The sequence below is a fragment of the Miniopterus schreibersii genome (assembly GCF_964146895.1).
Source record: "Miniopterus schreibersii genome assembly, chromosome: 7".
Taxonomy (NCBI): Eukaryota; Metazoa; Chordata; class Mammalia; order Chiroptera; family Miniopteridae; genus Miniopterus; species Miniopterus schreibersii.
Window position 1 is genome coordinate 16,266,890 of NC_138108.1, and position 12,855 is coordinate 16,279,744.

At 34.1% G+C, this 12,855-nt stretch overlaps 1 protein-coding gene across 4 annotated transcripts in view; it reads left to right on the plus strand.

The window, feature by feature from the left end:
- The window catches only part of ERBB4 (erb-b2 receptor tyrosine kinase 4), a 797,001-nt gene that overhangs the window by 424,535 nt on the left and 359,611 nt on the right, over window positions 1-12,855 (plus strand). For all 4 annotated transcript variants that reach the window (XM_081141986.1, XM_081141988.1, XM_081141985.1 and 1 more), the window contains exon 3: window positions 2,533-2,719. In XM_081141986.1, coding sequence (XP_080998112.1) covers window positions 2,533-2,719 — 187 coding nt within the window. The remainder of the gene's footprint in view (window positions 1-2,532; window positions 2,720-12,855) is intronic.

The following is a 12,855-nucleotide window of genomic DNA, read 5'->3' on the forward strand; positions in this document are numbered from 1 at the left end:
AACCAGAGGACTCAACAAATATGTGTTGGTTTCTTACTATGCACCATCACTGTTCTGGTCACACAGGACACATGATTGAACAAATCTATGTTCTTGCCCTTGTAGAGCTTATATTCTGGGAATAGGAGAGATAGACTCTTATTATTGAATGTAATAAATATATAAACTGTATAGTGCATCAGAAAGTGAGAAGTACTGTAGAAACAATAAAAGTTAGAGCAGGGAAACATGGGAGGGTTGGCATCAACTGAGAAGTTGAGATTTGTGCAACAACTTGAAGGCAGTGAGGAAATTGGCCAAGAAGATAACAAGAGCAAGAGAAACTCAAGCCTTTAAGAGTATAGTGAGCACCTTGGACCACAGTTGTCATGTCAGAAGAACAACAAAGAGACCAGCAAAACTGGAATAGAAAGAGCAAGGTGGAGAGTAAAAGAGGAAGACAGAAAAACAAATTAACCAGCAAACAAAAACAAAAAACCGATGGCCGTATCACATAGTGCAGCACTATCTAATAGAAATATAATGATAACCATAAAAATGTAATTAAAAATTTTGTGTAGCCACAATAAAAAGTTAAAGAGGACCATGTCAAGTTAACTTTAATAATCTATTTTATACAACTCAGTTTATCTAAAATGTAATTTCAGTGTTTAACCTTTGAAATCCAGAGTGTATTTTACACTTAAAACACATCTCTCAATCTGTACTAGCTACATTTCAGGTGCTTAACAGCCAAATATGTCTAGTGCTTACTGCACTGGACAGACCCGATAGAGGTTTTGACTCATCATTGAAAGAACTTTGTGACTTGGGAGATATTTCAGGGTTTTAAGAATTTAAATGTCATGATTTGATTTATATGTTAAAAATCAGGGGTAGCCTCCACTGAGAAAACACCATAAGCAATCAAGAGTCTGGTGTGGCTCAGTTGGTCGAGCATCATTCCCATGAACCAAAAGGTCACTAATTTGATTCCTAATCAGGGCACATGCCCAAGTTGCGGGCTCTATCCCCAGTGGGGGTGTGCAGAAGGCAGCTGATCGATGTTTCTTTCTCATGGATGTTTCTCTCTCTCTCTCTCTCTCACTTCCTCTCTCTCTCTAAATCAATAAAAACATATTTTTTAAAACAAGTAGAAAGAGGGAGATTTATTGTAGTAACCTTGATGAGGACTGAGGGTGGCTCAGATGAAGCAGTGGCTGACATAAGAAGTGGTTTATCCCTGATCATTTAAAATATGGGACAAAAAGGAAGGGTTGCATTTGGTGTGCGATAGGGGAATGAAGAATGATTTCCAGGCTTTGTCCTGAACAACAGGAAGGATGGATTGACTTTAACTGAGATGAGGAAGGCTACTAGAAGGTTGGTGGAAGGAAGATGCCTGGTCAGTTTTGGATAGGTGTGTCTGAGAAGTGTATTAGGCATTCAAGTAAAGATGTAGAGAAGGGAGTTGGACAGGAGTCTGGAGTTTAGGGGACAGTTTGGAGATAAAATTTGAAGATTGTCAAAGTTGAAACAGGATAAGATCACCAAGGGAGTAAAAGAGGACAGAGAAGAGAATCTGAAATTAAAGGTATAAAATAACATAAAATTGGCATTAAAATAATATAAAATATTTTACTACTTTTGCAGTATATTTATTTTTTTAATGTAACACATGTTCTTAGCTGTCATTATTATCTTGTTCTTTTTACTGAAAAAGTGTACTTTTGTTTTTTTTCTTTTTTTTAAATTGAATTTACTGGTGTGACATTGGTACACTAAACCATCCAGGTTTCAAGTATACAACTCAACAAAACATCATCTGCACGCTGCATCGTGTGTTCACCACCCGAAGCAAAGCCTCTTTAAATGATACCTGAAGCCCTTTTGGTGACTTTTTTTGCTTTAAAATGTCTCACAAAACTTCAGTTAATTAACTCATATTATGGAAAGCTACATTAAAAAACAGGCAGCAAATATAAAAACTGTGGCCATAATCAAATTAGTGACCATAATGCCTTTAATGCATATTTTTATATGTGTTCCCCAGAGACATACAAGGCAACTGTTCTTTGATAGCGATAGTGTTCAACACCAGATCAGTAACTTGAAACCTGTCCCACAATTTACAAACTGATACAGCTTTGTTTTATTAGTCATAAGTGTACCGGTTTGCATTTTTTTATATAAAGTTTGATTGATGGTTATGTCTTCTTACTCATTTTAGTTTGTCAATAATTGAGAGCTTTATGCCTTGAATTATATTCAAATCTCAGGTATGAAGACTGCTTCATAAAACAAAATCCATTATTTTACTGTAGACACATCCATGATTTAAAATAAAACAAAAACTCATATTTCAAATGAGATTTTAACTCTTTGTGATCTTGTATTACCAAGGCAATTATTGGCAATATGATGTGGAAATGGCTCTATAATTAAAACTGAAAATTATAATTAAATGATTTATTTTTATCTAAATGACTACATAAATATACTGACAAATAACCTTTAATATTTTAACACTGGCATTTGTTTGTGTTTTTCCAGTCTATCCGGGAAGTCACCGGCTACGTGTTAGTGGCTCTGAATCAGTTCCGTTACCTGCCTCTGGAGAATTTACGCATTGTTCGCGGGACAAAACTTTATGAGGATCGCTATGCCTTGGCAATATTTTTAAACTACAGAAAAGATGGCAACTTTGGGCTTCAAGAACTTGGATTGAAGAACTTGACAGGTAAGGAAAATGTATAAAATAGCAAATACACTGTCATTATCGGTGCAACGTATAGACACGTGTGGGAGGGTGCACTGTAGTATGTGCTACATTGAGGAACACTAAAGCATTTAAATATCTACCATTTATTCATTTTATGAGGAATTATGGCCTGTGAGTCCCTTGTTTTATTTACAGATTTGTGAGTGCAGTCTGAGGGATACCTTAATACTGTTATCTCAGGCGAACAGCAGTACACTGTTCAGGAAATGCTCAGTGACTGAAAACTGAGATAGGAAGCAGGTTGAAGAATGTGTTTGGTGGTCTCAGGTGAATGGTGGACCATATCATCAAATCTGCAGTAAAGCAACCCTCACTCTCCGGAAAGCTCAGTAAATGCACGAGCTGTTATATCTAGTATTTTGCACAATTCCTTATTTTTGGAAAATATATCTATTAATTCAGTTTTGATTTCTCTTGTTTAGCAACTCACTAAATGCCACTTGTAATTCTTTCTCAGAATTCTTTAATATCATACCATACCATCAGTGATTTTCCCTCCCCTAAGACTGCAGATAGTCCGCCAACAACCTAATATTATCATCTTGCTACAAAAAGCACTTTGTAGGAATTTGTTTTGTAAACTGGTCCTTCCAATTCTGTTGATATCTTATCAGTTCCTATAGTTCATAGTTCATAAAGGCTGTGGTGGGAGGCTTTTTGTGATAATGTTTCTAATTATGAATTTTGCACATGTGCCTGTAATCAAAATGTGCTAATTAGTAATTATCATCCCACAGTGGGATAAAGGAGTCGACACTATTAATTTAATCTAAATTAATATCTATATATTTTGCATCAAAATATGTAGTGCCTTTCTGTGTATTTGAGTTTACTCACTGGTAGTGTTTCTTGATATTCAAAAATGAGATAACTTGCCTGGCTGGGTGTGGCTCAGTGGTTGAGCATCGATCCAGGATCCAGGAGATGGCGGTTCGATTCCCAGTCAGGGCACATGCCCGGGTTGCAGGCTCCATCCCCAGTCGGGGGCATGCAGGAGGCAGCTGATCAATGACAAATCTCTCATCATTGATGTTTCTACTGTCTCTCTCCCTCTCCCTTCCTCTGTCTGAAATCAATAAAAATGTATTAAAAAAAAAGAAAAGAAAAAGAAAAATGAGATAACTTTAGATATAGTACCTTAAAATATTAAGTAACATATAAGATTATTATTATCAGGATATTAAAATTATTTGTTGCTTTCATTTTCAGTGGATGTAAAATATATCATTTTAAGTTAGAAGTAGCTTTGTAATTAGCTAGACATGAGACCTAAAATTGGAATATTTTGAAGGAAGAAAGGAATACTGATTATGTTACTTACTTTGGACATGATTGCTATAGAATTGATGACATAATGGTAAATGCAAATTGTTCAGAATTTATAGATTCTTTCATCAACATTTTTATTATTATTTCTTTTTGTTGTTTCAAAGATAGTTATCTTACTAAAAAGCAGGGTTTTTGACTAAATTACGACTTGCATGGAAATAATGATAGAAGGAAGAACTTGGAAGTGGAATAGAGAAAAACTGAATGATTGAAATTAGGAATCTAAAAATAATATGATCCAGTTAAAAGCTTCATAGGAAGCATTATGTTTTCTTCATGATTTTTCTATGATTGAGTCGAAGAAATGAATAATGTTTTTGAAAAGTTTATAATACTTTAATTATACTATTATTTTATAATATGTGATATTTGTAGACTCTTGCCATACAGAACATAGGTACAAATTTAATACATGAATATGTACATTTTTCTTACCAGGTTTTACATTAAATATTTGAATTTTTACTTTATGAATTATGAGGCTATTTCTTTGAGTATGCGAAATTTGGGATGCTACAAATAGACAACGTAAGGTTTTCAAAAGTCAGCCAAATTCTCTCCTTTTTTAAGACCAACATATTTATCTACTAGGGCCTTTATTTAATATTTTATGGATATTCTAATTGGTTAACTGCATGTTAGGTCATCGCGATTAGATTATTTTTGAGATGTGGACCAAAATTTTAAACAAAAAATGGAATGCTGAAGCTATTTTGGGGGAGGCCTCAATAAAAAAGTAAAGTATATATTAATTGTACTGAATTCTGATATACTAAATATAAAATAAATGCTTAGTCCAGGAGATATATCTGAATGATGTAACATTTGAACAGTGTAACATATGACGTTTACATCTGAATGTCTGCCTTCAGATCTGCACAGGCTATTAATTAAAATAGTACATCAAGTTACACAGTACCTTTTAAAGTTTAAGTTTTTCAACTCCCCTCCACATTATTCAGTAGCTGTCAAATAACCTAATTACAGTATTGAAATGGACAGGCCATTTGTAATTGACTCAATGTATTTTAAAAAGTATCGGTGTGGAATCAGAAAATTCTCTATTCAAATACAAGATCATGACTTACAGTCTGTCTCTCTTTTCTTCTTTAAAACTGATAAGAAAATTCCACCTCACAGTGTTGTTACAGGCCTTCATGGAGTAAGGCAGGGAACTGGTCAACCATAGCCGCCTTCTCATAGATTACAGAGGGTGTTTAAGGAACTTTAGTTTTCCTTCTCCGTATTGTTTTGTTTTTAGCTTCCCTTTGTGTGGACACAGTGACGAAACAATTGCTCGTGTTTCTGCATATTCAAATAGGTTCCTGTTGCTTTTATGAGACTTTGAAAGGTGACTTGTTTAGACACAAAGTTGGTCTGAATTTCATCATCTCTTCTGATACTACCCTGAAAATGCTTCTAGTATAAGATCTTTTCTCTGGAAGTGAAAAGCCCAGGCTTTTCTTCATCTACTCTCAGTAAGATTGCTGTCCTCAGTACTCCACAGGACGGCTCTCCTGTCCTTCAGTGGCTCAGGCCAAGCACCTGTTGCCCCAGCCCTTCATTTCAAATCACTATCATCATGTTCCATCCTTCATTACCCCGTTCTTGACCTAAGCAAGAGACACTCATTCTGAGTTCTTTTTCTGACATTAGAGTTGCTAAGCATTCCTTCAATTGCTCTGTGAAAGGTCTTAATAACACTTGAGTGGGTTCAACTAGCCTAGTTCAGATTGTTGTTAGACACAATGTTTGTCAAAGGTACTACTAATATTTACATACTGTGATATCTGCAGAAAATAATTGATTCCAAGAATACTCCCAGGTTAAGGATAAGTTACTTGGAAAATGGTTTGATCAAAACTAACATACTGAAAATTCTATCAGTCAGCGGGAATCTGTGAAGAGTGGTACATTTTTATGAAGACGTCAATTTTAAGATCAGGTCCACAATTACTAAAAAATGATACTCTAATAAAAAATGTTCAAGAACATTGTTTGCTTGTCACACCAGACAACGCATATTAACAAAAATAAAGAAAACCATAAGCGACGTGTTTTTGTGTATAGTTAAAACAGAAACGTATTTGAAAGGAAATGTTATAAATATGGGATCAGGTAGAGTGACCATTTCAGCAGATTTCTAGGACATGTTTTCAGCTTTTGAGAACTGATAAGTGAATTTATGGCTCTGAATGAAGGTAAAATGGAAATTTCTTATCCTGTTGTACCAGTGATCAAACTAGAGACTGATACTGCAGACATAAGGCATGGGGTGGTGGGACTTAAAGGGGATAGAACTATTCCTTCTCCGCTAGCTCACATGTTTTATGTCATGAGTATTAAGATAATCTGCCCAGACCATAAAAAGCAGCCTCCTTGATTTAAATCCCACTCTCTGTACTACATTCTTTTTAAACTCTATAGCATCCTTAGGAAAAATCTGGGGCAAGTCTAGCATTAGGAGAGTTTCTCAGGAAAATTCCCTATTTGAGACTTCCTGTGATTATACTTTGTTGTCCCTAAGATACACTAAGTTCTGTATGTTCCTTTCCCTAAGAGAGAAAGCATATTTATTCTAAGGAAAGAAAACATGTAAGGTCAAAAAACTCCCTTATAAAGCTCATTTGTTGAGAAAGCATGCTTGTTTGCTTATGACATTCAGAAAATGGAAGAGAGTCTTTGCTCCTCAGGGTCTCACATGCAATAATAGAAATTGATTAGATATCATCATGAATCTAGGATTTCATTCTGAGGAAAGCAGTAAAGATATCAGAATATCTGCTTCCTCACCCTTTTAGCAGGTCATTAGCTTTGTTGGGCCTGCAGATACCAATGGTGATGGAAAGAGGCTTGACTTTGGGTGGTGATCACACAATACAGTCTACAGATGATGTGTTGTGAAATTGTGCACCTGAAACCTATTTAATTTTGTTAACCAGTGTCAGCCAATAAATTCAGTACAGAAGGGGTAAAAAGAGTTGGCAAGTTCTCTGCATCCATTCCTAGTCACCAAGCAATGCTGGGGACAGAATTATTAATAGATCATTGCACATCCTCAACTGCTGGAATCAAATCAGAGCTTTGGAAGCAGTGTGAATCATGTTTGGGGATAACATGAATCTGTATTTCAGAAGGAATAAATAATGCCTGACGAGCCTATTGCAATTTAAAATATATGTAAATATATCATCTAGTTTAGTTAGAAGAGGCAGCCCCAAGCTTGGCACACCCTAAAACCCTGTCAGCCTTAGATAAGAAAGAGGCTTCCTGCTGTTTTCCTCCAGTGTTTATCAAAGGTGTGGTAGTTATAATTCCTATTTTGTTATGATGTATACATTTAATAAAATGCTTTCAGGTTCCTTTTTACTTTGGTTTTCCACACACAGCCCAGTAATGCAAACTGGGAAAGTATTTTTATTGTTATTTTGTGTATAAGGACAGCAGGCCCAAGGTCTTGTGGCCAATAGGGCCAACTTGTCTGGAATCTAGATCTATTTCCCATCTTTTCATACTGTGCCATTCCTGACAAATGCTTAGGATATCTTCTCCAGGTAAGACCACAGTCAGAGAAATAATAAATTGCCTCTAAACATAAACAACTCAAAATTAAGCAGAAGATCTTAAAGTTATATTTTAGAAAGAACTTTGACTTTAATCGTGGTAATACATCATGGATGTATGTATGGAAAATGATGGTAAGTTGACAAAAGCATATAAATAAATATACAAAATGATAATATTGTGAATACTGGATATGATTTAAAAGTATATGATCTCTTAACTAATTTTATAAACTCTTAGCCATAGCTGACAAATATTTATTAATAGTCTCAGGTTTATTGGGAAACGTTTAGGATTCTTTGGAATCTAATGTCAGTTCAAATATTTGTTAGCTTTGTTTAGTTCCACTTGTATATTCAGGATACAATGAGCTAGGAGCTCTTCCAAATTGTCTCTACATACCTGTCTTCTCTCAGTAAATATTAAATTTCTCACAAATATTTGCCCACGAGCCACTATGTGAAAGCATTTGGAAAGTATTCATTATTATTATTATTTTTATTATTATTGTTATTACTACCTTCTAAAGCTCCACTGTCCAATAGAACTTTCTATATGATAACTGAGACAGTCTAAGCTGCACAGTTGAATAGCCAGTAATGAAATGTAGCTGCTTAAAACTTGAAATATGGCTAGTAAGATGAAGGAAATTAAATTTTAATTTTATTTAATGTTAATTCAGTTAAGTTTCAATAGCCACATGTGATAGTGGCGATCATATTAGTGCAGCGCTGAATGGACACCCTGTTTTACCGAACCCGATCAGTAGGTGAGGGTACTTCCAAGCCGACTAGCATGGCTAGTCAGAGCACGGGCTCTGGATCCAGGCTCCCTCTCTTTAAATTCTATTCTGAGGCAAGATAGTCATCTTTCTAAGCCTCGGTATTCTCATCTTCAGGGAAGTATAATGAGAATCCACAGTTGGTACGGTGGTTGTAAAAGCGGAATTATAAATTACATATATAGCTGCTGTAATAAATGTTATTCATTATTTGAGAGGTATGCTTTTGGTAAAAGGTAATAGAAAGAGTCTATTTTTATAATCATTGAAAGCATGTTAGGCTTATATAATTAAATTGTAAGATATAAAATGTGTCATTTATGATTTAGGATCTAACCCTATGTTATATTTGAGTGAGCTGGGTTCTGGATGGCATGTATCGCTTCTTAATGTGCTTTAAGCTGCTAGTTGTTATGACTAAGGTTTTCATGTTTGTCAGAAATATGACTTTAAAAATGAGATTTTTTTTTTTTTACTCTCATGTTCACTTTCTACACTATAAGTGTATAGTTATAAAGAATTCTCAAATTGAAAAGTGTTGAGAATTATTTCTGGCATAGTCATTGCCGATATCTTTAGGATTCCCCAGTCCATGTTCACATTTTTTTTCCATAATAGAACATTTATTTAATAACAAATAAAAAAGAAAAACAACTCCTCTATAAAATATCTTCTAAATTAGATGTTTACCATATGTCATTAAATCTAAGTCACCATCAATTGTAATAAATATTCTTGAGTTGTTATATGTAGACCACACTAAAATTGGATGTGAAAGCCCAACATAAATGTAAAAATTATACAATGAATCAAGACTTTAGAGATTGTAATATAAAAATATATGCATTTTAGAACTGATAAAATATAGTAATATGTAAAGAAAATAGAGGTGCAACAAACCTCTTATTACTTTCCCAGACTTATAGGAAGATATCTGCTATTATAAGGGTGAAACTCTTTACTATAGAAGTATATAAAACAAGTTGCAGTAGAAGTGACCAATATTTCATAAGTGATGAATGGAATTTTCCACTTATCTATATCTATCAGGGAATAGATAAATGCGAATTTGCATGGCTTGACACCTTTTGATGTAATAAACGTTTCTAGCCAGGAAATTTGAATTATTGTGTGGTGGTTGTTTTTCTGGGATATAGCTGATTTATTGATGCTACTGGTGAAAGAGATGAAACTATTGTTCGAAGGAGAAAAATCACTTACTCTAGGAAGTGTCTTAAACTTTGCCCTCTTAGTGATCCATGTGAGCTAGAATTCATGATCGAATATCAGAGAGAAAAGAGGATCTTTTCCCTTGTATCTTCTTAACCCATCTAATACCAGTCTACCTGAAATTCAACACATTACTTTTCTCTGCTGCTCTAGGTCTCATAATATTTTCCCTTCCCCCACCATTAATACTTTATGACCCATTCTGGGCAATACATTTTATACCTCCTAGCTGTAATTGTAGGCTAAGTCAAATTGTTTTGGTTATTGAATCATAATAATCATAGCAATTTTCAGAAATATTTACAGGGAAAAATAAAGAAAGATGGTGATCCATAACCTTTTTCTTCCTTCTAAGATCATTCAATTTACTCAATTTCATTTGCTCTGCGATGGAAATTAGAGGTTTGATTTTATAGTATCAGTAGTATTGAAAAAAGCTAATATCAGGAAGGTTATTTTTTATGTTCAATCTACCATCAAATAAAGGGCTTCAGACTTTAAAGGTTTTTAATGACATACATAATGAGCATATTCTGACAACTAAGTCTATGGGCTATGTATATATGTTCTTTGGCTAAACTCTTTACTTTGTTTCATCCAGTTCCCATCTCCCCCTCTCCTCTGACAACTGTCAGTCTGTTCCATGTATCCACGCCTCCGTTTACTACGTTGTTCATCAGTTTATTTTGTTCATTAAGATTTTACATATAAGCAAGATCATATGGTATTTGACTTTCTCTGACTGGCTCATTTCACTTAGCACGATGACCTCCAGGTCCATCCATGCTGTCGCAATTCTGTGATACATCACCTGTACGTTGCATTGTGTGTTCATCACCCAAAGTCAAATGTATTTCCTTCCCCTTCTGTTTGACCCCCTTTACCCTTCACTACTTCCTACGCATCTTCCCTCTGGTAACCATCCCACTGGGGTCTATGTCAATGAGTTTTTGTTTGTTTTTCTTGGTTGTTCATGTATTTCTTTCAGTTTTATATCCCAGGTATGAGTGAAATCATATGGTTCTTGACTATTTCTATCTGATTTGTCTCATTTAGCATGATATTTTAAGGCCCATCCATGTTGTCACAAATGGCAGTATTTCATCTTTTCTTATGGCTGAGTAGTATTCCATAGTATATATGTACCACCTCTTCTTTATCCAGTCATCTACGGAATGACACTTCGGTTGTTTCTATGTCATGGCCACTGTGAATAATGCTGCAATGAACATAGAGGTGCATATATCTTTAAAATAACCCCACTTAATAGATGATTGTGATTATTTCCATTTTGAAGATAAACTGCAGTTTTAAAATATTAAGTAGCATGCCACAGAGCACACAATAATTTATGGAATTCAGGTTTAAAATAAGGTAATATAATTCCAGATTTTCATTTTATCAACATGCTATGGAGATTCTGGGAAAGAAGGAGGTCACATGACACTGAAATTTTATCATCTTCTGGTTTGTGTGAATGAGTTGAGGATCTATCTTCTCATTAATGCAGTCTCTTTTCTTTAGTTTTTAATGAGGTTTTGCTTAGTGTAGGTATTTAGAAATTGACTTCATGGCTTTTCTTTTGCTAACACTAGAATACAAAAGAACAGATAACTGTATTTCAGGTGCATTCATTTGTTTTGATTTAACTCTACAAGTTATGTGTTTTGTCAAGATAAGGGTTTTTTGCCCTTAGTTTAGTATTCTTTCTGTTATGTTATTTTAAAAATACAGTTTTATTTAAGGTACTTGAGAGAGAGACGTAACATTTTAATGTTAAAAAAATATGCCGATCTCTATGTGCTTAGGTATGCATTCTCACTTATCAATGGGAAGAAAATGAAACAAAATAAATTCTAGAGTTTATGCATGACACAGTTGTAACCCAAATGCATCATTTATCTACAAAACACTATGAAATTTCACGTGGATACTGTTTAGTATGTTTTGCAAGGCAAAGATAGAGAAGATAATGGAGGTAGAACTGGACATGTCTACCGATATATCTTTGTATAGCTCTGGTAGAAAAATGAAATGAAGCAGAGAAGGAGCCCATGTCCTTGCTATCACTTTTCACATAGCAAATGTGTGACTGAATTTCACACATATGCATTACATTGTCATTTCATGTAGTTAGAAATTACGTGTCATAATGATAAATCTTTGCAATTAAAATTGGATCATGCTTCAAATGTAGGCCTATTGTGATCAGGGAAAAGGGGTGAATCAACAATTAGTGTCTTGGCTTAAGCACCTCTTAAAAATTAAGAAAAATCTGACTATCTTTTGTGTTACATAAATACATCAGAGGTCACAATATAGATTATCAACTCCTTTGTGACTTTATTGAAGAGTATCTGCATAATTTAAGTAGCTATCCAATGGTTTTATATATTTAATATGTATTACTATGGGCAGTGACTTCTTAATTTGCTTTGTTATTAAATATAAAATATTGAAAAATATTTAAAACTCAGTAGTATTTGTTGAACCATCTCATGTCAATATGGTGCCTGATTTATATTTAAATCAGGGAGAAATTTAATGTAACTTTTTAGTTCATTTACATTTTAATCCATTGAAATGTGACTTAGATATATTCTCTATCAGAGAAGATTTGAAACATTTTCCTTCTGAATCACAAAATCTTACATTTTTAAAGGAGATACAAACAATAATATATAGTCCTTCACTTAATAGAAGTTAAAGCTCCAAACTAAATTTTGCACGTACAAATAAACGTAAAATGATGGGCCAGGAGATGGTTTCTCTTTGAAAAGCATTTCTAATTATAATTGCAAATGACTACTTAAGCCAACTAGTTTGTAAAGTAGAAAAAGTCCTTTGAAATAAATGCAATAAAATCATTGAGGTACAAAGGACAAATATAGTTGAAAGTCATACATGTCTATAATCTTTGTGTAAGTAAGAGCCAACTCTGATTGTTGCCATTTATAGTTCTCTGATTAGCACTTCATTCACGACAAAATGTAAAGCAATCACAGAGAATTAAGTAGCTTTTTTGTATGAAAGACATACTCTATGATTTGGACAAAAAGTCAGGAATAATTTGGGGGAGACGGAAGTGATCAAAATAGAGCTCAGAGGTAAAATGATTGAAAGATTCTTGATATAGAAATATCCTTTTGCCTTAGAATTTAGGATCCACAGTTCAAATCTAGCCTATGTG